Source organism: Phaenicophaeus curvirostris, unplaced genomic scaffold (genome assembly GCF_032191515.1).
Source record: "Phaenicophaeus curvirostris isolate KB17595 unplaced genomic scaffold, BPBGC_Pcur_1.0 scaffold_59, whole genome shotgun sequence".
Lineage (NCBI taxonomy): Eukaryota > Metazoa > Chordata > Aves > Cuculiformes > Cuculidae > Phaenicophaeus > Phaenicophaeus curvirostris.
The window spans coordinates 762,057-790,042 of NW_027206681.1; the positions used below are offsets into that span (position 1 = coordinate 762,057).

General features: G+C 63.9%; 3 protein-coding genes and 2 non-coding genes across 5 annotated transcripts; 2 read left to right on the top strand and 3 right to left on the bottom strand.

The window, feature by feature from the left end:
* Positions 1-480: 480 nt before the first annotated feature.
* Positions 481-11,601, top strand: LOC138734115 (FHF complex subunit HOOK-interacting protein 1B-like). The gene is made up of 11 exons (XM_069881678.1): positions 481-746; positions 1,447-2,049; positions 2,917-3,075; positions 3,151-3,237; positions 3,886-4,053; positions 5,174-5,253; positions 5,334-5,500; positions 6,518-7,351; positions 7,430-7,608; positions 8,815-8,977; positions 10,200-11,601. The coding sequence occupies exons 1-11, from the start codon at positions 606-608 to the stop codon at positions 10,445-10,447; spliced, it is 2,829 nt and encodes a 942-aa protein (XP_069737779.1). The 5' UTR covers positions 481-605; the 3' UTR covers positions 10,448-11,601.
* A 1,272-nt stretch (positions 11,602-12,873) lies between these two features.
* LOC138734140 (small ribosomal subunit protein uS17) lies at positions 12,874-17,600 on the bottom strand. The gene is made up of 5 exons (XM_069881719.1): positions 17,495-17,600; positions 16,386-16,517; positions 16,230-16,305; positions 14,090-14,219; positions 12,874-13,048 (listed from the first exon to the last, which is right to left on the bottom strand). The coding sequence occupies exons 1-5, from the start codon at positions 17,507-17,509 to the stop codon at positions 12,925-12,927; spliced, it is 477 nt and encodes a 158-aa protein (XP_069737820.1). The 5' UTR covers positions 17,510-17,600; the 3' UTR covers positions 12,874-12,924.
* On the bottom strand, positions 13,960-14,042 carry LOC138734147 (small nucleolar RNA SNORD35). Its single transcript, XR_011339527.1, has one exon. It is a non-coding gene; the product is annotated as a small nucleolar RNA SNORD35 (small nucleolar RNA).
* On the bottom strand, positions 16,085-16,173 carry LOC138734149 (small nucleolar RNA SNORD35). Its single transcript, XR_011339529.1, has one exon. It is a non-coding gene; the product is annotated as a small nucleolar RNA SNORD35 (small nucleolar RNA).
* A 399-nt stretch (positions 17,601-17,999) lies between the features above and the next one.
* On the top strand, positions 18,000-27,852 carry CNGA4 (cyclic nucleotide gated channel subunit alpha 4). The gene is made up of 8 exons (XM_069881648.1): positions 18,000-18,043; positions 18,804-19,041; positions 19,138-19,869; positions 21,131-21,249; positions 21,901-22,004; positions 23,492-23,999; positions 25,013-25,482; positions 26,710-27,852. The coding sequence occupies exons 1-8, from the start codon at positions 18,000-18,002 to the stop codon at positions 27,750-27,752; spliced, it is 3,258 nt and encodes a 1,085-aa protein (XP_069737749.1). The 3' UTR covers positions 27,753-27,852.
* Positions 27,853-27,986: the final 134 nt, after the last annotated feature.

A 27,986-nucleotide genomic window follows, 5' to 3' on the forward strand; every position in this document is an offset into this window, starting at 1 on the left:
TGCTCCGTGTTGGGATGGGGATTCTGCTCCGTGTTGGCATGCAATTCCCGATCTGGTTGCCCGTGTTGGGATGTGGTTCAGGTTTTGGTTGCCGGTGGTGGAATGGGGGCCCTGCTCCATGTTGGGATGGAATTCCCAATCCTGTTGCCCGTGTTGGGATGGGCTCTGCTCTGTGTTGGGATCGGGATTCTGATCTGTGTTAGGATGTGATTCCCGATCCAGTTGTCCTTGTTGGGATGGGGGCTCTGATCCGTGTTGGGACGCAATTCCTGATCTGGTTGACCATGTTGGGATGTGGGCTCTGATCTATGTTGGGATGAGGATTCTGCTCCATGTTGGGATGCAGTTCCCGATCTGGTTGTCCATGTTGGGATGGGGTCTCTGCTCTGGGCTGTGCCGCGGGCTCTGATCCATGTTGGGATGCGATTCCCGATCCGGTTGCCCGTGTTGGGATGGGGTCTGTTCCGGGCTGTTCCGTGGGCTCTGACCGCCGCTCTCTGCCCGCAGCATGGGGAGAGGATCCCGGCCGCCGCTCCGAGTGCCTCCGCGGTGCAGCGAGGCCGCCGCCGGATCCCGCTGGGTGCCGTGACGGCGTTCCGGTGCCGATGGAGCGGATGAGCTGGCTGAGCCGGCTGACGCCGCGGGCTCCAGGTGGGCAGCGGGCACCGCGCCGGCCCAGCCCCCAGAGCCCGGTCACCGCCGACCCCGAGACCTGCCTCATGGCCTTCCAGAACCACTGGGCACAGGTGAGCACCCCTCCCACCGGAGATCCCGGATCCACTTCCGTTCCCACCTCCTGGAGTGGGATCTGTGATCCCATCCTGCCCAGAGATCCCTGCTCTGCTTCCCTTTCCCAGGTCCTGAACCAGGATCTGAGCCCCCTTCACGCCCAGAGATTCCCACTCCACTTCCCTTTCCAGGTCCTGCACATCCTGGATCTGGATCCCCTTCTCTCTCTGCTTCCCTTCCCCAGGTCCTGGAGCAGGATCTGAGATCCCTTCCCTTTGGAGATCCCTGCTCCGCTTCCCTTTCCCAGCTCCTGGAGTGGAATCTGAGATCCCTTCCAGCCCAGAGATTCCCACTCCACTTCCCTTTGCCAGGTCCTGCGCATCCTGGATCCAGATCCCCTTCCTCCTCTGCTTCCCTTTTCTATGTCCTGGAGCTGGATCAGATCCTGCTTCCTGCCCATTCTGCTCCCCTCTCCCAGGTCCTTTCCATCCTTGATCTGGATCCTCTTCCCTCCCAGCACTTCCCACTCCGCTCCCCGTCATCTCCTTGATCCAGATTCCCTTCCCTTCCATCGCTCCCCACTCTGTTCCCCTTTCCCAGGTCCTTCACCTCCTTGATCCGGATCCCCTCCTCTCCCAGTGCTTCCCACTCTGCTCCCCTTCACCTCCTTGTTCCGGATCCCCTCCCATCTCTTCCCTCTCCGCTCCGGTTTTCCAGGTGCTGCACATCCTGGAGCGCGTTGGGGCGTCTCCGGCGGCCGACGACCTGAGCTCGGTGCGGAACAACACGTTCCAGATGCTGATCCTGCTGGCCGAGGATCGTCCCGGCGCCGACGGGGCGCGGGGCCCCATCCTGGAGTTCGTGGCCTCGGAGAACCTGCTGGAGCGGCTGCTGAGCTGGCACGCGCAGGCGGATTTCTCCGAGGAGCGCAAGGCCGAGCAGCTCAAGCTCTACGAGATGCTGCTGAGCCAGGCGCGGCAGCCGCTGCTGCGCGAGCCCCCGGTGCTGCGGCCGCTGCTGCGCCTGCTGGCGCTGTGCTCGCGCCCGGCCTCGGCGCCGCTGGAGAACAGCCTCGTGCTGCTGCTCAACCAGCTCTGCGTCTGCGTGGCCAAGGAGCCGCCCGTCCTCGAGCTCTTCTTCCACGGCGCCGCCGAGCAGGGCCCGGCCGACCTGCTCATCTTCTCGCTCCTGGTGCCCTTCATCCACCACGAGGGCGCCCGCGGACAGCAGGCGCGCGACGCGCTGCTGCTCATCATGGCCCTGTCGGCCGGCAACCGCCGCCTCGCCCAGTCCATCACCGACAACTCCTACTTCTGCCCGGTACGTCCTGGCCCTGCCCGCTGCCGGCGTTCCCAGCTCCCCCATTCCCACTGTGGTGCTGGCATTCCCAGCTGCTCCGTTCCCGCTGTGGTGCCGGCATTCCCAGCTCCCCCAATCCCAGTGCAGTGCCAGCATTCCCAGCTCCTTCTGCTTGGTGTGTGCTGCCCGTTCCCGGTGCGGTGCTGGAATTCCCAGCTCCCCCAATCCCAGTGTGGTGCCAGCATTCCCAGCTCCCTGGTTCCTGCCGCAGTGCTGGCATTCCCAGTTCCCTTTGCCTGGTATTCCCAGCTGCTGCCTGTTACCCACTGGCTCTGCGAGTGCCGGGGCCGTGTTTCAGGCATTCCAACCTTTCTCCCGGCTCCGGCAAAGCAATCTCTGGTCCCAGTGCTGGGTCTGTGCCATGTGCCGGAGTCACAGTGCTACATCTCCACCTGCTTTGCTCCTGGTGCTGCTCTCCCGGCTCCCTCAAAGCAGTTTCTGGTCCCCGTGCTGGGTTTGTGCCGCATGCCAGGACCATGGTCCAGGTTTCTCCACCTGCTTTTCTCCTGGTGCCGCTCTCCTGGCTCCAGCAAACCAATCTCCGCTCCCAGTTTTGGCTCCGTGCCGTGTGCTGGAGTCCTGGTGCTTGTGTTTCACCTTCTTCTCTCCTGGTGCCGCTCTCCTGGCTCCAGCAAAGCAGTTTCTGGTCCCGGTTCTGGGTCTGTGCCGTGTGCCGGAGCAGTGCTCCTTGTGTTCCACCCACTTCTCTCCTGGTGCCGCTCTCCCGGCTCCGGCAAAGGAATCTCCAGCCCCGGTTCTGTCTCCGTGCCGTGTGCCGGTGCCGCGGTGCCGGCTCCTGTTCCGACGCCGGCTGCGGTGCCGCGGCAGGTTCTGGCGACGGGGCTGAGCGCGCTGTACTCGTCGCTGCCGCGCAAGCTGGAGGTTCGCGGGGACGACTGGCACTGCCTGCGCCGCGAGGACTGGATCGGCGTCTCCTCCCTCGTGCTCTTCATGAATTCCCTGGAATTCTGCAACGCCGTCATCCAGGTGGGGCCGGGGCCGCGGGGAGCGGGGGCCGCGGGGGCCGCGGGGGCCACGGGCTGAGCCGGAGCTGCCGCGCAGGTGGCGCATCCGCTGGTGCGGAAGCAGCTGGTGGATTATGTGCACGACGGGTTCCTCGTGCCTGTCCTGGGGCCTGCGCTGCACAAGGTGAGCGGGACTCGGGGACCCTGGGATTCGGGAGGAACCGGGATTTGGGAACCCTGGGATTCGGGATCACCCTGAATTTGGGGACCCTGGGATTTGGATCACCTGGGATTCAGGGACCCTGGGATTCAGTATCACCCTGAATTTGGGACCCTGGGATTTGGAGTCCCCCAGGCTTCTGGGTCCTCTGGGATTCAGGATCCTCTCCCCAGAATTTGGGATTACCCGGGATTCAGGGACCCTGGAATTCGGGATCACCCTGAATTTTGGGACCATGAGATTTGGGATCACCCGGGATTCGGGGACGCTGGGATTGGGATCACCCTGAATTTGGGACCCTGGGATTCAGGATCTCCTGGGATTCGGGGTCTGTGGGATTTGGGATCCCCTCAGATTTGGGTTACCCTGGGGTGTGGGATTCAGGGGCCCTGGGATTCAGGGGCTCTGGGACTTGGAGTGCCCTGGGCGCTTGGATTTGGGATCCCCTGGGATTTGAGGTCCCTGGGATTCGGGATCACCCTGAATTTGGGACCCTTGGGTTTGGGATCACCCAGGATTCTGGGGCCCTGGGATTTGGGATCTTTGGGATTTGGGGTTCCCTGGTTTTTGGGATCCCCGGGATTGGGTATCCGGGCTCGGGTGCCCCCGCAGCCGTCGCTGGAGGAGACGATCGCGAGCACGGCGTACCTGGAGCTGTTCCTGCGCAGCATCTCGGCGCCCGCCCTGCTGCACACGTTCCTGCGCTTCCTGCTGCTGCACCGGCACGACGGGCGCAGCCTCCTCGACACCCTCGTGGCACGGCTCGGCGCCAGCTCACGGGTGAGGGGTGCTCCCAGTGCCTCCCAGTAACCTCCAGTGCTCCCCCCAGTGCCCCCAGTGCTGCGCCACCATGCTGGACGCAGCCTCCTCAACACCCTCGTGGTGCAACTTGGTGCCAGCTCATGGGTGAGGGGCTTGCCAGGGCTCCCAGTGCCTCCCAGTGTTCACTCAGTGCTCCCAGTGCCTCCCAGTGCTCCCAGTATCCTCCAGTGCTCCCCCAGTGCCCCCAGTGCTGCACCAGCACGATGGGTGCAGACTCCTCAACACCCTAGTGGCGCGGCTCGGCGCCAGCTCAAGGGTGAGAGCCGCACAGGTGCTCCCAGTGCCCCCCAGTGCCTCCCAGTACCTTCCAGTGTCCACTCAGTGCCTCCCAGTGCTCCCAGTATCCTGGGGTTCATGGACGCGCCCGGGGATGTTGGGGGTGCTGGGATGCATCCAGGGGGCTAGGAACTGCTTGGGGGGGTCAGGATGCATCCAGGGGTTCAGGGGTGCTGAGGGTGCAGGGATGCACCCGGGGATGTCGGGGGTGCAGGGATGCATCCAGGGGGCTGGGATGCATCCAGGGGTTCAGGAGTGCCAAGGGTGCCAGGATGCATCCGAGGGTGCTGGGATGCGCCTGGGGGTGGTCAGGATGCGGCCAGGGGTTCCTGGATGCACCCGGCGATGTTGAGAGTGCTGGGATGCATCCAGGGGTTCAGGGGTGCCGGGATGCATCCAGGGTGCTGGGATGCATGGAGTGATGCCAGGAGGCACCCAGGGGTGCCGAGGGTGCCAGGATGTATCCAGGGTGCTGGGATGTGCCCGGGGTGGGGTCAGGATGCATCCAGGGGTTCAGGGATGCGCCCAGGGTGCTGGGATGTGCTTGGGGGGGCCAGGATGCACCCAGGGGTTCATGGATGCGCCCGGGTATGTCAAGGGTGCTGGGATGCATGTGGGGGGGTCAGGATGCGGCCAGGGTTTCAGGGATGTGCTCAGGGGTGCTGGGATGCATCCACGGGTGCTGGGATGTGCTTGGGGGGCTCGGGATGCACCCAGGGAGGTCCAGTGCCGCCTCGGGGGGTGCCGCGGGGATCCGTGCTCTGCCCCGCGCCGCTGCCCCACGGCTGCTCCACTCCCGCAGCTCTGCATGGTGTCGCTGAGCCTGTTCCGCACGCTGCTGGGGCTGCACTGCGAGGACGTGATGCTGCAGCTGGTGCTCAGGTAGGGGGGGGCCCCAGCGCCCCGCGAGCCACGTCCCGGTGAGGACGGAGCCCCCCACGTCCCCCTCCCCGTCCCCCCAGGTACCTCCTGCCCTGCAGCCACCTGATGCTGAGCCAGCGCCGAGCCCTGCGCGACCTCGACATCTACGGCCGCTCGGCCGCCAAGTTCCTCTCGCTCATCCCGCGCTGCTGCCGCCCCGAGAGCTCAGCCGAGGCGCCCCCGGACCGCGACGATGCACGGACACACGGTACGGAGACCCCGTCCCACCCCGGTCCCACCCCATCCCACCTGGATCCCACCAGCACCCCAATCCCACCCCACTCCTCCACGTCCCCAGTTCTACCCACATCCCAGCTCCCGTTCCATCCCAAATCCCTCCTGCATCCCTAGTCCCACCACATCCTGAATCCCACCCATGTCCTAAATCCAAACCACATCCCCAGGCCTGAATCCCAAATCCCACTGCGTCCTGAATCCCACCGTGTCCCCAGTCCCTCTGCATCCCCAGTTCTACCCACATCCCAGCTCCCGTTGCATCCCGAATCCCTCCTGCATCCCCAGTCCCACCACGTCCCAAATCCAACCTGCATCCTAGATCCAAACCACGTCCCCAGGCCTGAATCCCACATCCCACTGCATCCCGAATCCCACCCCATCCCCAATTCTACCCACATCCCAGCTCCCATTGCATCCTGAATCCCTCCGGGATCCCCGATCCCACTGTGTCCCCAATCCCACCATGTCCCTGATCCCACCCTGATCCCACCGTGTCCCCAGTCCCTCATGCATCCCGAATCCCCTCCCGCATCCCAACTCCCTGCTGCATCCTGAATCCCTCCCGCATTCTGAATCCCTCCTGCATCCCCAATCCCTCCCACATCCCAAATCCCTCCCGCATCCCCAATCCCTCCCATATCCTGAATCCCTCCTGTATCCCAACTCCCTCTCGCGTCCCCAGTCCCTCCCACATCCTGAATCCCTCCTGCATCCCCAATCCCTCCTGCATCCCCAATCCCTCCCGCATCCCCAATCCGTACCACATCCCGAATCCCTCCTCCATCCTGAATCCCTCCCGCATCCTGAATCCCTCCCGCATCCTGACTCCCTCCTGCATCCCCAATCCCTCCCACATCCCAGATCCCTCCAGCATCCCGACTCCCTCCCGCATCCCCAATCCCTCCGACATCCCCAATCCCTCCCACATCCCGAATCGCCTCCCGCATCCCAAATCCCTCCCGCATCCCAACTCCCTCCCATCCGGCAGCCCCCAGCAGCCCGGTTCCAGACGCGCCGTCGTCGGTTGCGGCTCCGAAGCCATCGACGCCGTCCCGGCTCTCGCTGTTCCTGCGCCCGTCGAGCTCCGTCCCGGAGGCTCCGACGCCTGCACCGCGCTCTCCCGGCACGCCCAGCGGGAGCCCGAGCCGGCGCGCGGCGCCCTGGGAGGAGGTGTCGGAGCTGGAGCGCAACTACCTGGAATACCTGCGGGACGCGCGCCGCGCCGTTGACCGCTGCGCCCTGGCCTGCCGCGTCTGGTCCGCGCCCTACGACGGCGACGACCCCGGCGACGCCGCGCTGCCCGCGCCGCCCTCGCCCGCCCTGCGGACTAAGAAGCGCGGCCTCCCGGACGAGGCGGCACAGCAGCGGGAGGCGCCGGGAAGCACCATGGCGGTTTCGGAGCCGCGGGACTCGGCCCTGGTGAACGGGGAACACGCGGCGGTGCCGGCGGAGGCGGACGTGGCGGTGAAGAAGGTTCGGCGCAGCGGGGACGCCGAGCCGCGTGCCGAGCACCAGGTGGACGCCAACGGGTCCGTGCCAGACTGGGAGTCGCCGGTGCCGGCGTCGGACTCACTGCTGGACGAGCTGCTGGCCCGTGCGCCCTCCGAGCCCGGCGGCGCCGGCGGCACCGTCGAGGCCTTCACGGCGGAGCTGCACGAGCTGGAGGCGCGTTTGGCCAACGGCGCCACTGAGCCCCCCCCACGGCCGCCCCCGGAGCCGCCGGCGCGTGACGACGAGGACGACGGCGTCGCCGAGGCCGAGGAGCGGCCGGCGCTCACCTCGCCGCGGGCGGTGGGGCCGCCGCCGGGCCAGCCCTGCACAGGTGAGGCCGCGGCGCCGGGCGGGGGCGGCGCTGGGGGCCGCGGCGGCGCGGTCGGTGACCCCGGTGCTCGCGGCGCAGGCCCCTTCCTGGCGGCGCTGCTGGGGAAGCTGGAGAACCTGCCCCACAACTCGCTCTACGTCAACTTCCTCCTGACGGGGCTGGTGGCCCAGCTGGCCACCTACCCGCAGCCCCTGCTCCGCTCCTTCCTCCTCAACACCAACATGGTCTTCCAGCCCAGCGTCAAGTCCCTCCTCCAGGTACCGGGGACGCCGGCGGGACGGGGAGATGGGGGGTTGGGGAGTCAGTGGGGTTGGAGGCCTCCAAGATTGTGGAGAACCAGCGGGAACCCACCCAGCACCACCACGATGGGGAACAGTGGAATTGTTGTGGTTGGAGATGATCACAGGCTTTTCAGATCACCAAGTCCCACTATAAACCCACCCCAGCAGCACCACAATGGGGTAACGGTGAAATATTTGAGGTTGGAGAGGATCACGAGCTGTTCAGATCACTGAGTCCCACCATAAACCCAACCCAGCACCATCACCATGTCCTTGATCCCACAATAACCCAACCACCAGGAACCCAACCACCAGGAACCCAACCCAGCACCACCACGATGGGTAAGGGTGGAATTGTTGAGGTTGGAGAGGACCACAGGCTGTTCAGATCACTGAGTCCCACCAGGAACCACCCCCAGCACCACTGAGAGTGGAGGATCGTGGAGTGGTTGAGGTTGGAGGAGACCTTGAGGACCGTGGAGTCCCCGTGTGAACCCAACCGGCCACCACCGTGAATGTAGAATTGTGGAGTTGTTGGGGTTGGAGCCCTTTGTGGCGCTTCGAGATTCTGGATTCCCACCATAAACCCAACGTCTCCAGTCGTTCCTGGTCTTTCTGGAGCTGGAGAAGCCAGACCTGGACTGAGGGCTGGGGGAGAGCAGGGGGAGGAGAACACTTCTCACCTTCTGCTCCAGCACCAGTGGGTTCTCGTGGCCTCCTGGGCCCATTCCTGGCTCACAGTCACCTTGGTGCCCCCCAGGATCCCAGCTCTTTTGCAGCCTTCGTGATTCCATGACCCCATCCGGGTCCTTGAGGTTCTTCCAAGGTGTAGAACCCTCTACATCCTCCATGAGATTCCTCCCCACCCGTTTCCACTCTCTCATCCCTGGAAGGGCTCAAAATCCCTGTGGACGTGGTGCTCGGGGACGGGGGTTGGTGCTGAGGTTGGGTTTGATTGGACTGGATGATCTCGAAGCTCTTTTCCAACCTCAGCGCCTCCACGATTCCATGACCTCATCCTGGTCCACGAAGTTCTTCCGAGGTTCCAGACCCTCCACGTTCTTTGGTGGAACTCTGTGAGGTTCCTCCCCACACAACGTTCCGACCCATCATGGTCTGGTGGGACCTCCCGGCGTTCTGGCATCTCCACCCCTCCTCCCGTGGTGTCTCCTTGCCCTGCAGGTCCTCGGCTCCGTCAAGAACAAGATCGAGAGCTTCGCGGCCACCCAGGAGGACTTCCCGGTGCTGCTCTTCAAGGCCAAGAAGTTCCTCATCGCCCGCGGGAAGCTCGACTGGGCGGAGGCGGCCGGCACCGTCCCGGCTCTGCGGCGCACGGACACGCCGGGTGAGGACAGGGGGGGATCGGGGGGTCCAGGGGGTCTGGAGGTGACCTGCAGGGACTCCAGGTGGTCCCCAAGATCCTCCAGGAGATCTGGAGGTGACCTGCAGGGGCTCCAGATGGTCCCCAAGATCCTCCAGGGGGTCTGGAGGTGACCTGCAGGGGCTCCAGGTGGTCCCCAAGATCCTCCAGGAGATCTGGAGGTGACCTGCAGGGGCTCCAGATGGTCCCCAAGATCCTCCAGGGGGTCTGGAGGTGACCTGCAGAGGCTCCAGATGGTCCCCGAGGTCTGGGGTGGGGGGTCTCTGTGGGGCAGGGGCTGTTGGAGGGGTTGGGCGTCTCTATGGGGATGGGGGGCAATGGGGGGACTGCGGGGGCTCTCTGTGGGGCTGTGGGGAGGCTGAGGGGGTCTTTGTGGGACAAGGGGGGCAGGGGGGATCTCTGTGGGGCAGTGGGATCTGGGGGGGGGTCTGTGGGGTGGCAGGGAGGTCTCTATAGGGCAGGGGGGGCTCTGTGGGGCAGCGGGGGGCTCTCAATGGGGCAGTTGGGGTCGGGGGGGGGTCTGGGGGTAGCAGGGGGTCTCTGGGGGCTGTGATGGGTTCTCTATGGGGTGGGGGCATCTCTATGGGGCAGAGATGTCTGTACAGGGGTCTCTGTGGCACAGGGGGGTCTCTATGGGGCAGTGGGGGTCTCTGTGAGGTGGGGGGGATCTCTATGGGGCAGGGGGGGTCTGTAGGGGGTTCTTTATGGTGCAGGGGGGTCTGTGTGGGGGTCTCTTTGGCACAGGGGGGTGTCTCTATGGGGCAGGGGGGTCTATGGGGGTATCTATGGGGCTGGGGGGGTCTGTCCGTGGGGCAGAGCCCCCAACCCACACATTTCCCCCCCCCAGGCCACAGCCGCAAGCTGTACCTGGGGTCTCTGTGGGGCTGGAGGGTCTATGGGGGGGTCTCTGGGGTAGTGGGGGGGTCCTTATCGGGCAGGGGGATCTATGGGGTGTCCCTATGGGGCAGGGGGGGTCTGTCCGTGGGTCAGAGACCACCAACCCATACATGTGTGCCCCCAGGCCGTAGCCGCAGGCCGTCACTGGGGTCTCTGTGGGGCAGTGGGGTCTGTGGGGGTGTCTCTATGGGGCAGAGGGGTCTCTGTAAGGGCTTGGGGGGTGTCTCTATGGGGCTGGGTGTCTCTCCGTGGGGCAGAGCCCCCCGACCCACACCTCTCCCCCCCACAGGCCGCAGCCGGAAGCCGTCGCTGGGGGAGCTGCTGCTGCGCCGTGCGCCGAGCCCCCCCGGCCCCCCCCGGTCGCCCCTGCGGGGGGACCCTCGCGCCGCCCCCCCAGCCGCCGCCGCCACCGCCCTGCGCGTCCGCAACGCCGTGTACGGAGCCGTCGTCTTCTGCGAGTTCCTCAAGGAGCTGGCGGCCCTCGCCCAGGCCCACGCCGTCACCTCGCCCTTCCTCGGAGAGCCCCCCGAGGAGTGAGACCCCCAAAATCCACCAAACCCCCCCAGACTTCACCCCAGGAACCCCAAACCCATCACCCTGCATCACAGCCCCTGCACCCTGCATCGCAGTGAGGGGGGGGGAACAGAGTGAGGACCCCCCAATCCCCCCAGAATCCACCAAATCACCCCCAAAATCCACTGTCACCCCAAAATCCCCTCCAGAATCCAGCAACTCACCTCAAAAATCCACAAGATCCCCCCCAGAATCCACCAAGTCACCTCAAAAATCCATCAACCCCCCCCCAAATCCACCAAATCACCCGAAAAATCCACCCCAGGACCCCCACCCTGCGTCCCAGCCCCTGCACCCTGCGTCGCAGTGGGGGGGGGACACACAGAGCGAGGAACCCCGGGGAGCACAAACCTCACATCAGGACCCCCAGCCCCCCCAGAATCCACCAAATCCCACCAAAAATGCACCAAGTCACCTCAAAATCCACAAAATCCCCCCCAGAATCCACCAAGTCACCCCCAAAATCCACCAAATCCCACCAAAATCCACAAAAACGCCCCAAAAATCCACCCTGGGACCCCCAAACCCACCACCCTGCATCGCAGTGAGGGGGGTACACGGAGCGAGGACCCCTGTGGGGAGCACAAACCTCACAGCAGGACCCCCAACCCCCCAGAATCTACCAAATCACCCCCAGAATCCATCAAGTCACCCCAAAAATCCACCCCAGGACCCCCCAAATCCACCAAATTACCCCAAAAGTCCCTCCTGGGACCCCCCCTAACCCACATCACATCCCCGTGCAGCAAGCATTGCAGCAAGTGGAGGATGCTGCACAGAGTGAGGACCCCCCCGGGGACCCCTAAACCCTCCATAGATCCCCAAAATCCATCAAATCACCTCAAAAATCCATCCTGGGACCCCTAAACCCTCCCCCCGACCCTGCATCCCAGTGAGGGTGGGGGACAGAGTGAGGATCCCCCGGGGACATCCAAACCTCACACCAGGACCCCCAACACCCCCCAGAATCCACCAAATCACCCCAAAAGTCCCCCCTGCGACCCCCAGTCCCCCCAAACCTGCATCACATCCCCTTGCACCAAGCATTGCAGCAGCGGGGGGGGCAGCACAGAGTGAGGACCCCCTCCGGGGACCCCAAACCCCCCCCCCCGAGCCCCAAAATCCATCAAATCACCCCAAACCGCCGCCCCGAACCCCCAAAATGCCCCAAATCCCCCCCCCCTTTGTAATTTATTGGGGCGCGCTGGGCGCTGGGGGGGGGCCGGGCGGGACCCGGGCGGGGGGGGTGCATGGGGGGGCAGCGCCGCGCAATAAAGGGACAGACTGGAGCCAACTGGGAGCTACTGGGGCGGCTGCAGATGCACTGGGGACATCGGGGTGGGGGGCACGCTGGGGACCATACTGGGGACAGGGGGGGCCATACTGGGGACACTGGGGCTCATACTGGGGACACTGAGGGCCATACTGGGGACACTGGGGTCTGGACTGGGGACACTGGGGCTGGACTGGGAACACTGGGAGTCCATATGGGGTACACTGGTGGCCTGTACTGGGAACACCGAGTCCATACTGGGAACACTGGGGCTGGACTGGGGACACTGGGAGCTCATACTGGGGACACGGGTTGGACTGGGGACACTGGGAGTCCATACTGGGGACACAGGGTCCATACTGGGAACACTGGGAGTCTGTACTGGGGACACTGGCACTGCACTGGGGTTGGACTGGGTTCACTGGGGCCCGGACTGGGGACACCGGGAGCCCATACTGGGAAGACTGGGGTGGACTGGGGACACTGGAGTCCATACTGGGGACACTGGGGTGGACTGGGGCAGCCAGTACTGCTCCCCATACTGATCCCAGTGTGCTGCCCATACTGGTGTCCCTGCCCATAATCGCAGGATCTGGGCTGGAACCCTGGGATCAGGGCTGGAATCCCAGAATCAGAGCTGGGATCCTGGAATTAGGGTTGGGATCCTGGGGTCGGGGCTGGAATCCGAAGACTGTGGCTGCGATCCCGGGATTGGGGCTGGAATTGGGGTGGGATCCCGGGATCGGGGCTCTCCCTGCCCGCTTCCCACCATTCTCCTTCCCGGAATCTCTTCCTTCACCCCCTGGAATTCCAAGTGGCCACTGGCTCATCCCACCCTTCCCTGCGGAAGCTCCGCAGCCTCTGCCTGGATCCTCGCCCTGGGCCCAATTCCCGGTTGCTGCCACCGTTCCGTTACCCCCATTCCCACCCCAGCCGGGGCAGGATCGATCCCTTCCGCTCCCGTTCCCAATTCCCTGCCCCTTCAGGATCCCACACGGAGAATCCCGGGAAGACGGGAGGGCGGAATCCCTCGGGTAGGGATCCCCCCAACCTCCCAGCGGAAAGCCTGGACACCAGAGCAGCCTCCATCCCCCGTCATTCCACACCGGAGCCAGCACCGTCTCCAAAGCTTTTATTCCTCTCCCTCCCGGCTGCGTTCCCGACGCTTTCAGAACTTCTGGAATTGCTTCTTGGTGCCGGCGGCCTTGGTGACCTTGAGCACGTTGAAGCGCACGGTCTTGCTGAGCGGCCGGCACTCCCCGACCGTCACGATGTCTCCGATCTGGACGTCCCTGGAAAAAGAAGCAGCGCCGGGATCTCAGCCGGGAGCCCTCGGATGGACCCGAATCCCTGAAAACCTTGGGATGAGGCCACAACGGGAACACACGAAGGGAGATATTAGTGAGTTTGCAGGTGACGCCAAGCGGAGGCGCAGCTGCTATGGCTGAAGGACGGGACAGAATCCAGAGGGACCCGGAGAGGCTGGAGAAGGGGCTGGGAAAACCTCAGGAGGTTCAACCAGGCCAGGGGTGAGGTCCTACAGCTGCGTGGGGACAATTCCCAATTTCAGGTACACACTTGGTTCCGCGTGTCCAGATTCATCCCTGCTCCAAAATGGGACGGGACTGAAGCAGGAAAGGTGGCGTCGGGGCGGCCTCCTCCATTCCAGGAGGGATCGGGATGGAGACTTCCCAGGAAAACAGCTTTCCCGTGCCAGCAACGGCATAAACGGCGTGTCCCACAGCCAAAGCTGCTGCTGCAATTCCAGGCATCCCAGCAACGCTCACACCCTGCAGCTCCGGTTCCGTAGGAAACCCGGCTCCAGCGGATCCGCTGGAGAGCGAGCGACCCCACCCCGCGCCCCGCTGCAGATCCTGGAGGAGGATCCCAACTCCCCCCAGCCCTGGGAATGAAGGATTGGCTTGGGAATGGTGAACTGGGAGCTGCTGGCTTTGTCCCCGGGATCCAGTTGCCAGAAGGAACCGTTCCCTCATCCCGGATGGAGAAACACACGGAAGAGTGAAGGGTTCCCAGCATAACACCCGCCCGGCTCGAGATCCCTTCCCAAAACTGGAATGCCGCGTGCCTGTCGGCAACTGCGATCCCTTCCCAAGCACCGCGGGCTCTCCCATTCCCCAGAATCCTTTCCTGAGCACCACGGGCTCTCCTGCTGCCCGGAATCCTTTCCCGAGCTCCGGAGCCGCTTCCCGGTTCAGCAGCTGCCACTGGCGGTGTCAGCAGCCCCGCAGGCTCTGCAGACCATCGTGAGATCAGACATCATCACCGGGAAGCGGATTCTGAGCCAGGCGTTGCATTCCCAGCTCCATACGCACCTGAAGCAGGGGGACAGGTGAACCGACATGTTCTTGTGGCGCTTCTCGAAGCGGTTGTACTTGCGGATGTAGTGGAGATAATCCCGGCGGATCACGATCGTCCGCTGCATCTTCATCTTGGTCACCACGCCTAGAGGACCCCGAGGGGACACGGCGGTGAGGGACGGTGGCTCCCGACCGCGATCCCAGCCGGAAACAGAGGGTGGAATCACAGGAACGGAGCAATTTCGTATAATCATAGAATCACCAGGTTGGAAAGGACCCCCCGGATCATCGAGTCCAACAATTCCCATCAATCACTAACCCTTGTCCCTCAGCACCTCGTCCACCCGTCCCTTAAACCCCTCCAGGAAGGGGACTCAACCCCCTCCCTGGGCAGCCTCTGCCAGAGCCCAGTGACCCTTTCCATGAAAAAGTTTTTCCTTATGTCCAGCCTGACCCTCCCCTGGTGGAGCTTGAGGCCATTCCCTCTTGTCCTGTCCCCTGTCCCTTGGGAGAAGAGCCCAGCTCCCTCCTCTCCACAACCTCCTTTCAGGTAGTTGGAGAGAGCAATGAGGTCTCCCCTCAGCCTCCTCTTCTCCAGGATAAACACCCCCAGGGCCCTCAGGCTTGTTCTCCAGCCCCTTCCCCAGCTCCGTTCCCTTCTCCAGACGTTCTCCAGCCCCTCAAGGTCTTTCTTGGAGTGAAGGACCCAGAATTGACCCCAGGATTCGAGGTTGGGTCGCACCAGAGGGAGAAGAACCTCCCTGGCCCTGCTGGCCATGCCGTGTCTGCTCCAAGCCAAGATGCCCTTGGCCTCCTTGGCCCCCTGGGCCCCTGCTGGCTCCTGTTCAACCAACACCCCCAGGTCCTTCTCCTCCAGGCAATTTCCAGCCAGACTTCTCCTAGTCTGGAGCTGCTCAGGGTTGTTGTGCCCCAAGGGCAGGACCCGGCATTTGGCCTTGTTAAACCTCATCCCGTTGGTCTCATCCCATGGATCCAGCCTGTTCAGATCCCTCTGGAGCCTCCCGACCCTCCAGCAGATCCACCCAGCTCAGTGTCATCCCCAAACTTGCTCAGGGTGCCCTCAATGCCTTCACCCGGCTCATTGATGAAGACATTGAACAGGGCTGGACCCAGCACTGAGCCCTGGGGACAGAAGTCCCACCCCTGCCATGGGCAGGGACACCTCCCACTGGATCAGGGGCTCCAAGCCCCATCCAACCTGGCCTTGAACCCCTCCAGGGATGGGGCAGCCACCCCTGCTCTGGGCAACCTGGGCCAGGGCCTCCCCACCCTCACGGGAGAACATTTCTCCCCAAGATCTCAGCTCACTCTCCCCTCTTGCAGCTCAAAACCGTTCCCCTTGTCCTATCCCTACATTTCCCAGTCAAGAGCCCCCCCCAGCTTCCCTGGAGCCCCTTTCCCTACCGGAAGGTGCTCTAAGGTCTCTCTGCAGCCTTCCCTTTTCTTCTCCAGGCTGAACAACCCCAGCCTGTCCTCATATGTGAGGTTCTCCAGCCCTTGCATCCATCCCATCCCTTTCTTCCCATCTCCATCTCCTCTCTTCCCTCCACCCCATCCCTTTCATCTCCATCCCATCTCTCCTTCCATCCCATATCCATCTCATCCAATTCCATCTGCATCCCATTCTACCTCCATCTCATCTCATCCCTCCCTTCCTTTCCATCCCATCCCCATCGATGAAGACCTCAAGACAGCGCCGGTCCCACCACAAGCCCCTGAGGCCACCCCTTGTCACCCACCTTACTGGGACATCGAGCCGCTGACTCCTAATTCCTGCGATTCCTCCTTGTTTACATCCACAATCATCAGGAACACTCCCCAGGAGGTTTTCCAAACGGAAAACGATCCCCGTCCACAATTTGGGCTGCACCAAGGCCCAAATCTCCACTCCAAACCCCATTCCCTCATTTTTTTAAACCCTGTGATTGTGGCGCCGCCTCCTCCCTTCCCCAAGCGCTCCGGGCAGGAAAGCCGCCGGCACCGGTGCTCGGAGCAGCATCAGCAAAGCCACATGTGGCACTGTCGTCAGAGCCCCGGGGGCCTCCGCAGACCATCGTGAGATATCGGCATCATCTGCAGCTCCGCGACCGGCGCCGGAGCCTCCCGGCAACGCCGTCGGCGCTGGATCGCTCACCAGAGAGGATGCGGCCACGGATGGAGACATTGCCGGTGAAGGGACACTTCTTGTCGATGTAGGTGCCCTCGATGGCCTGTGGAAGAGAAAGAGCCGGTGACGCCGCGGCCGGCGCTGCCGGGAGCCGGTGCCGGGCTCGGCCGCGGCCGCGCTCACCTCCTTGGGGGTCTTGAAGCCGAGGCCGATGTTGCGGTAGTAGCGCGGGAGCTTCTCCTTGCCGCCCTCGCCCAGCAGCACCCGCTTCTTGTTCTGGAAGATCGTCGGCTGCTTCTGGTAGGCACGCTCCGTCTGCCGGGACACGGGACAGCACCGGGTCACTGGGGTCACTGGGACTGACCGCAGACCCTCGACTGACCGCAGACCCTCAGCGAGGGGGCCCTGGGGAGTTTGGGGGGCTCTGGGAAAATTTTGGGGGGTCTGGGAGTGACCTTAGTGGTCCCAAGGGGAATTTGGGGGGGGTCTGGGGGCATCCTGAAGGGGTCCCAGGGGAGTTTGGAGGTCCCAGGGGTGACTCTAGTGGTCCCAGGGGGAGTTTGGAGGGGTCTGGGGGGTCTTGAAGGGGTCTGGGGATGTTTGGGGGTCCCAGGGGATGATCCTAGTGGTCCCAGGGGGAGTCTGGGGAAACTTGGGGGTCCCAGGGGGAGGTTCCAGGGGCGTTTTGGGGTGTTCTGAAGGGGCCCCGGGGGTCTGGGGGTGTTCCAAGCTTCAGGAGGTGCTCCTGGTGGTTTTGGGGCAGATCCTCCTGATCGCAGAGATCACGGGGGGTTGGGGGAGAGCTTCGATTCCGGGGTCCCGGTGCTTCCCGGGGCGAGTGGGGGATGTTGGAGGTCCCGAGGGGCTCCCAGGGACAACGGGGATCCTTGGGAGGCTAGGGGGGTGCGGGGGGGTCCCAGGGGGGTCCCAGTTGGGGTTCCCTGCGGTGCTGAGGCTCCTCGAGGGGGGTGTACAAGGTGGGGGGGGGTCCATGGGGAGTTTGGGGGTCCAGTTTTGGGGGGAGGCTGCTATTTGAGGGGGGTCCCTGTGATATTGGGAGTCCTGCGGGGGGGGGTCCCTATGATATGGGGGGGTCCGGGGGGGGGAACCCTGTGGTATTGATGGGGGGTGGTGTCCCGGTCGGGTGGGGATCCCGGTCGGGGGGGTCCCGGCAGGGTGCCAGGGTTCCCCTGTGATGCTGGGGGTTCCCGGGGTGCCCGGGATGGGGGGGGTCCCCGCGGGTTCGGGGGGTCCCGGGGGGGGTCCCGGCCCAGGCCTCGCGCAGCGCCCACCTGCGTATCCGCCATCTTGGCGCGCGCGGAGCGGAAAGGGCCGAGCAGGCACGCGGCGGCGCCTCGAGGAGAACGGAAGCGGAAGTGACGTCAGAGAGAGGCGGGGAAGGCCCGCCCCCCGCTCCCTTAAGGGCTGCGGCTGTGAGGGCGGAAGCGCCTCTCCTCCCGCTGTCGCCACTTCCGCCCGAACACCCCCAGCAAAGAGGGAGAGGGGCGGAAGTGACGTCACGGGGAGGGGCACTGACCCCCCCACACACACAGTCTCTGAGGGGAAAGGGCGGGAGTCCCAGTGCTCCCAGTGTAACCAGTGCCCCCAGTGCTCCCAGTGCTCCCACTATAACCAGTGCTCCCAGAAAAAACAGTGCCCCTAGTATAACCAGTGCCCCCAGTATAACCAGTGACCCCAGTGCTTCCAGTATAACCGGTGCCCCCAGTATAACCAGTGCCCCCAGTGCTCCCAGTATAACCAGTGCTCCTAGTATAACCAGTGCCCCCAGTGGTCCCCATGCCCCAGTATAACCAGTGTTCCCAGTGCCCCCAGTGCTCCCAGTATAACTAGTGCTCCAAGTGCCCCCCAGTGCTTCCAGTGCCCCCAGTGTCCCCAGTGCTCCCAGTGCCCCCAGCTCCACTAGTTCCCCCAGTTCCCCCAGTGCTGCTAGCTCCCCCAACACCCCCAGTTCCCCCGTGCTCCCAGTTCTCCCAGTGCCCCCAGTGCTCCCAGTATAACTAGTGCTCCCAGTGCTCCCAGTGTCCCCAGTGCTCCCAGTGCCCCCAGTGCCCCCAGCTCCACTAGTCCCCCCAGTTCCCCCAGTGCTGCTAGCTCCCCCAACGCCCCCGGTTCCTTCAGCTCCCCAGTTCCCCCGTGCTCCCAGTTCTCCCAGTGCCCCCAGTGTTCCCAGTATAACTAGTGCTCCAAGTGCTCCCATTTCTCCCAGAGCTCCCAGTGCTCCCAGTATAACTAGTGTTCCAAGTGCCCCCAGTGCCCCAGCTCCACTAGTTCCCCCAGTTCCCCCAGTACTGCTAGCTCCCCCAATGCTCCCAGTTCCCTCAGCTCCCCAGTTCCCCTGTGCCCCCAGTGTTCCCAGTGCCCTCAGTGTTCCCAGTATAACTAGTGCTCCAAGTGCCCCCGGTGCTCCCAGTTCCCCCAGTTCTCCCAGCTCCCCCATTCTCCAGTTGCCCCAGTTCACCAAGTGCCCCCAGCTCCACTAGTTCCCCCAGTTCCCCCAGTGCTGCTAGTTCCCCCAGTGCCCCCAGTTCCCCCAGCTCCCCAGTTCCCCAGCTCCCCAGTTCCCCCAGTTCCCGGTGCCAGGCCCAGTCTCCCCTGGGTGCCGCGGTTGCCCGGCTGCGTTGCCGTATCCGCCTGCCGGGAGCCCAGGGACCGCGAGGGCGGCAGCCACAGGGATCGGGGCCGGGATCGGGTTCCAGGATCAGGATCAGCTCCCCAGATCCAGGATCCAGGTTCTGGGATCAGGGGCAGGATCGGGATCCGGGGTTGGGGATCAGGTCCCAGCATCGGGTGCAGGATTGGGATCGGGTGCTGGGATCAGGTTTGAGTCCTGGGATCAGGATCAGGTCCCAGGATCCAGGTTCTGGGATCAGGTGCAGGATTGGGCGTGGGGATCAGGTTTGGGGTTGGGTCCCAGGATCGGGTGCAGGATTGGGATCAGGTGCTGGGATCGGGAGCCACGACCAGGATTGGGGTTCAGGAACCAGAGTCGGGATCAGGATCAGGGATCAGGAACCAGAGTTGGGACCAGGATCCAGGATCAGGGATCGGGAACCAGAGTTGGGACCAGGATCCAGGATCAGGGATCGAGAACCAGAGCCGGCATCAGGATTGGGGATCGGGAACCAGAGTTGGGAGCAGGACTGGGAACCAGAGTCGTGATCAGTATCGGGAACCAGAGTCAGGATCAGGATCAGGGATCGGGAACCAGTCGGGATCAGGAACCAGAGTTGGGATCAGGATTGGGGATCGGGAACCAGAGTTGGGACCAGGATCCAGGATCAGGGATTGGGAACCAGAATCTGGATCAGGAACCGGGATCAGGGATCAGGAACCAGGATCAGGGATCGGGAACCAGAATCAGGATCAGGATCCAGGATCAGGGATCAGGAATCAGGAACCAGAGTTGGGACCAGGATCCAGGATCGGGGATCAGGAGCCAGAGCCAGGATCAGGATTGGGCACTGGGATCCAGCTTGGGTGCCAGGTTCAGGGTCGGGGATCAGGATCAGGGCTGGGAGCTGGGATCGGGATTTGGGATCCAGGCTCGGTCCGGGCTCAGGCCGCGGTTCCGGTGCAGGATGCCAGGGCTGCGCTCCCTCCTCTCCCGCATTTGGCCCCGTGGATCCATCAGCGGCTCCAGGGCGAGGTGAGTGAGGACCCGAGCTGGGATGTGGGATCCATCCCGGGGGCGATGGTGCCGCCGGCTGCACCGTGAGGGGCGGCTCGGCACCGCGATCGGAGCTGGGATCACTGCCGGGTCTGGTTCCAGGACTGGGTTTGGTGACCGGTTGGCAGGATCGGGTTTGGGGATGGGGTTTGGGGACCAGTTGCCAGGATCCAGTTCCAGGATTGGATTTGGGACTGGGTTTGGTGAACGGTTGCCAGGACGGGGTTTGGTGGCGAGGTTTTGTGATGGGATTTAGCCATTGGTTGCCAGGATTTGGTTTGGTGATTGGGTTTGGCGATGGAGTTTGGTGGTTGGGTTTGGTGACGGGGTTTGGTGATCGGTTGCCATGTTCGGGTTTGGTGGTTGGGTTCAGCGCTGGGTTCTGGTGGTTGGGTTCGGCAATGGGTCCGGTGGTTGGGTTCAGTGACAGGGTTTGGTGGTTGGGTTCGGTGCTGGGTTCCGGTAGTTGGGTTTGGCGCTGGGTTCTGGTGGTTGGATTCGGCAATGGGTCCGGTGGTTGGGTTCAGCGCTGGGTTCTGGTGACTGGGTCCGGCGATGGGGTTTGGTGATGGAGTTTGGTGACTGCTTGCCGGATTTGGGTGTGGTGACTGGGTTCGGTGCTGGGTTCTGGTGGTTGGCTGGGTCTGGTGATGGGGTTTGGTAGTTGGGTTCAGTGCTGGGTGTGGTGACTGGGTTCGGTGCTGGGTTCTGGTCGTTGGCTGGGTCTGGTGATGGGGTTTGGTAGTTGGGTTCAGTGCTGGGTTTGGTGGTTGGGTTTGACGCTGGCTTCCAGTGGTTGGTTGGGTTCAGTGACAGGGTTTGGTGTTGGGTTCGGCACTGGGTTCCAGTGACTGGTTTGGTTTGGTGATAGGGTTCGGTGGTTGGGTTCGGTGCTGGGTTCTGGTGGTTGGTTGGGTTCAGTGATGGGGTTTGGTGGTTTGGTTTGGTGATAGGGTTCGGTGGTTGGGTTCGGTGCTGGGTTCTGGTGGTTGGTTGGGTTCAGTGATGGGGTTTGGTGGTTTGGTTTGGTGATAGGGTTCGGTGGTTGGGTTCGGTGCTGGGTTCTGGTGGTTGGTTGGGTTCAGTGATGGGGTTTGGTGGTTGGGTTTGGTGACGGGGTTCGGTGGTTGGGTTTGGTGCTGGGTTCTGGCGGTTGGTTGGGTTCGGCGGTGGGGTTTGATGGTTGGGTTTGGTGATGGGTTTTGGTGGTTTGGTGTTTGGTTGTGTGTCCGGTGACCAGCAACGCGGGTGTCTCAGGCCGGGGCGCTGGGTGCTGGAGGCGGGGGGCACGTGGCACGCGCGGTGGTTGGCGCTGGCGGCGCTGCCGGTGATCTACAACTGCTTCAGCATCACCACCAGGTGACAATGGGGGTCCTGGGGGTACGGGGGGGGCTTGGGGGTGTTGGGATGATTTGGGGGGGAGCTGGGGGTTCCAGGGGGGTCCTGGAGGGGTTTGAGGTCTGCTGGGGTGTGGGAGTTCGGGGGTTTGGGGGGGGGAATCTGAGGGGTGGGGGGGGGGTTGGGGGGTTTGGGGGTGGAATCTGGAGGGTTTGGGGGTTCAGGGGAGAATCTGGGGGTCCTGGAGGGGTCTGGGGAGGTTTGGGTGGTGCTGGAGGGGTTTGGGGGGTGCTGGGGGTGTGGGGGTTCGGGGGGGGGGAATTTGGGGGGTCTGAGGGGGTTGGGAAGGTTTGTGTGTCCTGGGGGGCTTGGGGGTTCCAGTGAGGTATGGGGGTCCTGGAGGGACTCTAGGGGGAATCCGGGGGTCCTGGAGGGGTTTAGGGGGTGCTGGGGTGTGGGGGTGCTGGGGTGTGGGGGTCCGGGGCGGAATCTGGAGGGTCTGTGTGGTTTTGGGTGTCCTGGGGAGAATCAGGGGGTCCGGGGTGGGGATTGAGGGGTCCTCAGAGGTTTGGGGGTTTGGGGGGTGCTGGGTTGTGGGGGTTTGGGGGTTCAGAGTGTGGGGTGCTGGGGTGGGGGTGTGGTTTGGGGGTGCCAGCGTGGCCGGTGCCCCAGGGCGGCGTTCCCGGGGCTGCGGCAGCTCGGGGGGCTCTGGGTGGCCCTGGACGCTCTCAGCGACGCCGTCTACGTGGCCGACATCGGCGTCCGCATGCACACGGGTACGGCATGGGTACAACACGGGTACAACACGGGTACAACACACGTACGGCGCGGGTGTAACACGTCCCAGCACGCCCAGGACACGCTTGGACATGCTCTGACACGCCGAGGACACACAGTGACATGCTCAGACACACACAGACACGCACAGACACACTCTGACACACCAAGGACATGCACAGACACGCTCTGACACGCAAAGGACAGCACAGGACACGTCCCAACACGCCAGGACACGTTGTTGTCCCAGCATGTTGTCCCAGTCCCTCCCCCAGTGTCCCCCAATCCCCCCAGTTCCCCGAGTCCCCCCGCTTCCTCCCAGTGCCCCCCAGTGCCCCCAGTAGCCCCAGTTTCCCCAGTCCCACCAGTGTCCCCCAGTCCCCCTGTCTACCCAGTCCTCCCAGTCCTCCCACTTCCTCCAGTCCCTCCCAGTCCTCCCACTTCCTCCAGTCCCCCCCAGTCCCCCCCAGTTCCCCCAATCCCCCCCAGTCCTCCCCATCCCTCCCAGTCTCCCCAGTCCCCCCAGTCCCTCCTAGTCTCCTGGTCTCCCCAGTTCCCCCAGTCCCCCCACTTCCCCTTGTCTCCCCAGTTCTCCCAGTCCCCCCAGTTACCCCTGTCCCCCAATTCCCCCAATCCCCCCAATTCTCCCAGTTACCCCAGCTTTCCCAGCCCCCCTAATCCCCCTAGTTCTACCCAGTTTCCCCAGTTCACCCAGTTCCCCTAGTCCCCCCAGTCCCCCCAGTTCCCCCCAGTTCCCCCCAGTCCCCCTGTCCCCCAGACCCCCACTCCCCCCCAGTTCCCCCAGTGCACCGTCCCCGCGGGTTTCAAGGAATCGGGGGTTGTGGTGCAGTCATTGCGCTGCGTCCAGTCCCCCAGTCCCCCCAGTTCCCCCAGTTCCTCCAGTTCCCCAACCCCCCTACTCCCCCCAGTTCTCCCCAGTTCTCCCCAGTTCCTCCCAGTCCCCCCAGTTCCCCCATCTTCCCCAGCCCCCCTACTCCCCCTAGTTCTCCCCAGTTCCCCCAGTTACCCCAGTTCCCTCCTAGTCCCCCCAGTCTCCCCAGTCCCCTCAGTTCCCTCACTCCCCCCAGTTCCCCCAGTTCCCCCAGCTTCCCCAGCCCCCCTACTCCCCCTAGTTCTCCCCAGTCCCCCCAGTCCCCTCAGTTCCCCCAGTTCCCCCAGTTCTCCAGCCCCCCTACTCCCCCTAGTTCTCCCCAGTTCCCCCAGTTTCCTCAGTTCCCCTAGTCCCCCCAGTCCCCCCAGTCTGCCCAGTCCCCTCAGTTCCCCCAGTTCCCTCACTCCCCCCAGTTCCCCCAGCTTCCCCAGCCCCCCTACTCCCCCTAGTTCTCCCCAGTCCCCTCAGTTCCCCCAGTTCCCCCAGTTCTCCAGCCCCCCTACTCCCCCTAGTTCTCCCCAGTCCCCCCAGTTCCCTCCCAGTGCCCCCAGTCTCCCCAGTTCCCCCAGTTCCCCCAGCGTGTCCCCCCCGCAGGTTTCGAGGAGTCGGGGCTCCCGGTGCATTCGTTGCGCCGCGTTCGCCGCCGCTACCTGTGCTCGTGGTGGTTCTGGTGGGACGCGGCGTCGGTGCTGCCGGTGCAGCTGGCGGCCCCGGGGTCGCCGGCGGCTCGTGCCAATCGGTGCCTGCGCGCCGCCCGCCTGCCCGAGGCCTTCGCGCGCTGGGAGACGCGGGCGCCGCGCCCCAACGCCCTGCGCGCCGCACGCCTGCTGCTCTGCGGCTTCGGCGCCATCCACGGCCTCGCCTGCGCCTACTTCGGGCTCTCGCGCCGCCTCGGCCCGGGCGCCGACCCCTGGCTCTGCCCCAACGGCACCGACTTCGCCCGCCCGCGCCGGCAGTACCTGCACAGCCTCTACCTGGCCACCCTCGTCCTCACCACCGTGGGCGACACTCCCCCACCCCAACGCAACGAGGAGTTCCTCTTCCTCACCGCCGGATACCTCCTGGCCGTCCTCGGCTTCGCCACCATCACCGGCAGCATCAGGTGCCCAGGGGACTCGGCCGCAGCGGGGATGGGGGAAGGAGCCTTCGAGATAGTGGGGTCATGGAATGGTTGGGTTGGAAGAGACCCCTGAGATCATGGAATGGTTGCATTGGAAGGGACCTTCAAGATCATGGGATGGTTGAGTTGGAAGGGACCTTTCAGAACATGGGATCATGGAATGGTTGGGTTGGAAGGGACCTTTGAGGTCATGGAATGGATGGGTTGGAAGGGACCTCAAGGATCATAGGGTGGTTGGGTTGGGAGTGACCTTTGAGATCATGGAATGTTTGTGTTGGAAGGGGCCTCAAGGATCATGGAATGGATGGGTTGGAAGGGGCCTCAAGGATCATGGAATGGATGGGTTGGAAGGGGCCTCAAGGATCATGGGATCATGCAATGGTTAGGTTAGAAGGGATCTTCAAGACCATGGAATGGTTGTGTTGGAAGGGACCTCTGAGGTCATGGAATGGATGGGTTGCAAGGGATCTCAAGGATCATGGAATGGTTAGGTTGGAAGGGACCTTTGAGACCATGGGATCATAGAGTAGTTGAGTTGGAAGGGACCTTTGAGATCATGGAATGGTTGGGTTGGAATGGACCTTCGAGACCATGAAATGGTTGGGTTGGAAGGGACCTTTGTGATCATGGGATCATGGAAAAGTTGGGTTGGAAGAGACCTCTGAGACCATGGGATCATGGAATGGTTGGGTTGGAAGGGACCTCAGAGATCAGGGAATTGTTGAGTTGGGTCAAAAGGGATCTTACAGGTCATAGAATCAGGGACTCACGGGATGGCTTGGGTGGAAGAGACCTCAAAGATTGTGGAATCACGGAATGGTTGAGTTGGAAGGGACCTTCACAATCATGGAGGAGTTCAAGGCCAGGTTGGGTGGGGCTTGGAGCCCCTGATCCAGTGGGAGGTGTCCCTGCTCATGGCAGGGGTGGGACTGGATGGGCTTTGAGGTCCCTTCCGACCCAACCCAACCCAACCAACCCCCCCACGCTTCCCCCAGCACCGTCATCTCCAACATCAACGCGGCCGACGCCGCCTTCTACCCGGACCCGGAGCCGGTTCGGCGCTACCTGCGCTCGCAGGGGGTGTGCGGGCGGCTGGCGCGGCGCGTGGCCTCGTGGCACCAGCACCTGCGGGCGCAGCGCAAGCTGCCGGCGGAGCGCTCGGTGCTGCGGCACCTGCCGCCGGCGCTTCGGGCCGAGGTGCTGGCCGGCGTCCACCTGCCGGCGCTGCGCCGCGTCGGCCTGTTCCGCGACTGGGAGCCCGGGGTCCTGCGGCAGCTGGTGCTGCGCCTGCGCCCGCAGCTCTTCGGCCCCGGCGAGCTCGTGTGCCGGCGCGGCGACGTGGGCCGCGAGATGTACTTCATCCGCGAGGGACGCTTGGCCGTGGTGGCCGACGACGGCGTCACCCGCCTCGCCGTGCTGGGCCCCGGGCTCTACTTTGGCGAGATCAGCCTCATCAACATCAAAGGTGAGAGGCCAATGCAGCCGTCCCGGCAACCCCGGCATCGCCGCGGCCCTAGCATGGCACCCACTGTCCCCTCCCAGCACCCATGGCCCCATCAGGGCTTCATCTACCCCATCGTGGTTCCCTCAGCCCCATCCTGGCTCTTGTGGACCTGTGGTGGCATCGATGACCCCATGGTGGCATCTTCAGCCCTATGGTGGCCCCATGGTGGCATCTTCTGCCCCAGGGCTTCCCTGGCCCCATGCTGGCCCCCATGACCCCAGGGTGGCACCCCTGGCCCCACAGTGGCATCTACTGACCCATGGTGGCCCCATGGTGGCATCAGTGACCTGGATGAAGGCATCGAGGGCACCCTTAGCAAGTTTGGAGATGACACTAAGCTGGGTGGATCTGCTGGAGGGTTGGGAGGCTCCAAAGGGATCTGAAGAGGCTGGATCCATGGGATGAGACCAACGGGATGAGGTTTAACGAGGCCAAACGCCGGGTCCTGCCCTTGGGGCACAACAACCCTGAGCAGCTCCAGACTAGGAGAAGTCTGGCTGGAAAGTGCCTGGAGGAGAAGGACCTGGGGGGGTTGGTTGAACATGAGCCAGCAGGGGCCCAGGGGGCCAAGGAGGCCAAGGGCATCTTGGCTTGGAGCAGCCACGCCTGGCCAGCAGGGCCAGGGAGGTTCTTCTCCCTCCAGTGAGACCCAACCTCGAATCCTGGGGTCAGTTCTGGGTCCTTCACTCCAAGAAAGACCTTGAGGGGCTGGAGCGAGTCTGGAGAAGAGAACGGAGCTGGGGAAGGGGCTGGAGAACAAGCCTGAGGGCCCTGGGGGTGTTTATCCTGGAGAAGAGGAGGCTGAGGGGAGACCTCATTGCTCTCTCCAACTCCCTGAGAGGAGGTTGTGGAGAGGAGGGAGCTGGGCTCTTCTCCCAAGGGACAGGGGACAGGACGAGGGGGAACGGCCTCAAGCTCCACCAGTGGAGGGTCAGGCTGGACATTAGGAAGAAGTTTTTCACAGAAAGGGTCATTGGGCTCTGGAACAGGCTGCCCAGGGAGGGGGTTGAGTCCCCTGCCCTGGAGGGGTTTAAGGGACGGGTGGACGAGGTGCTGAGGAACATGGGTTAGTGATTGATGGGAATGGTTGGACTCGATGATCTGGTGGGTCCTTTCCAACCTGGTGATTCTGTGATTCCGTGATTCCATGATTCTCTGGTTTTATGACGGACGCTCCCAATCCCGCAGGGAACCCGTTTGGGAACCGCCGCACGGCCACCATCGTGAGCCTGGGCCACTCGGACCTGTTCTGCCTGGCCAAGGAGGACCTGGCCGAGGTGTTGGCTCATTTCCCCGGTGCCCGCGCGGCCGTGGAGGCCAAGGGCCGCCAGCTGCTGCTGCGCTCGGGCCGCCTGGACCTGGGGGCCGAGGCGGCGGCGGCCGAGAGGGAGCAGCGGGCGCGGGCGCTGGGGGAGCAGCTGGAGGGGCTGCGGGAGCGGGCGGCGAGGGTGGTGGCCCAGCTGGAGGCCAGCGCCCTCAAGATGTCCCTGCGCCTCCAGAGCCTCGAGCAGCGGCTGCGGACACCGCGCGGCAAACACCGCGGTCACCCCGGGATGCGCGGAGCGGGGATGAGGGGGGCAGGGGGGCAGGGTCGCCCCAAGGTGCAGGATCCCAGTGGGATGCAGGATGCAGGGATGCAGGGTCTCCCCAAGGCTCGAGGTCCCCCTGGGATGCAGGATGCAGGGGGGCAGGATGCAGGGGGTCAGGGTCCCCCCAAGGTGCAGGATCCCAGTGGGATTGGGGGTGCAGGGATGCAGAGTGCAGGGGTGCAGGATCTTCCTAAGGCTCAAGGTCCCCCCAGGATGCGGGATGCGGGGATTCAGGATGCAGGGATACAGGGTCACCCCAAGATGCAGGATCCCAGTGGGATACGGGATGCAGGGATGCAGGGTCTCCCCAAGGCTCGAGGTCCCCCCAGGATGCGGGATGCAGGGGTGCGGGGCGCAGGGATGCAGGATGCAAGGCTGCAGGGTCACCCCAAGATGCAGGATCCCAGTGGGATGCGGGGTGCAGGGATGCAGGATGCAGGGATACGGGGTCCCCCCAAGGCTCAGGGTCCCCCCAGGATTCAGGGTGCAGGGATGCAGGGTGCAGGGATGCAGGATGCAGGGATACGGGGTCCCCCCAAGGCTCAGGGTCCCCCCGACATGCGGGATGCAGGGATGCAGCATACAGGGATGCAGGGTCCCAGTGGGAAGCGGGGTGCAGGGGGGGCGGATCCCCCGCATTGAGGGTAACCATGACAACCGTTGCTAGGGAGCACCGATAACCGTTGCTAGGGAGCACCACCAGCCATTGCTAGGTAACCATGCCGGCCGTTGCTGGGTAACACCGAGAGCTGTTGCTGGAGAACGAGATGTTCATGAATCAAAACTGCGCCGTAACCGTAATCCGGGTGGGATCGGGATGGGATCGAGATCAGGGTGGGGATTAGGATTGGGATGGGATCAGGATCAGGGCCGGGA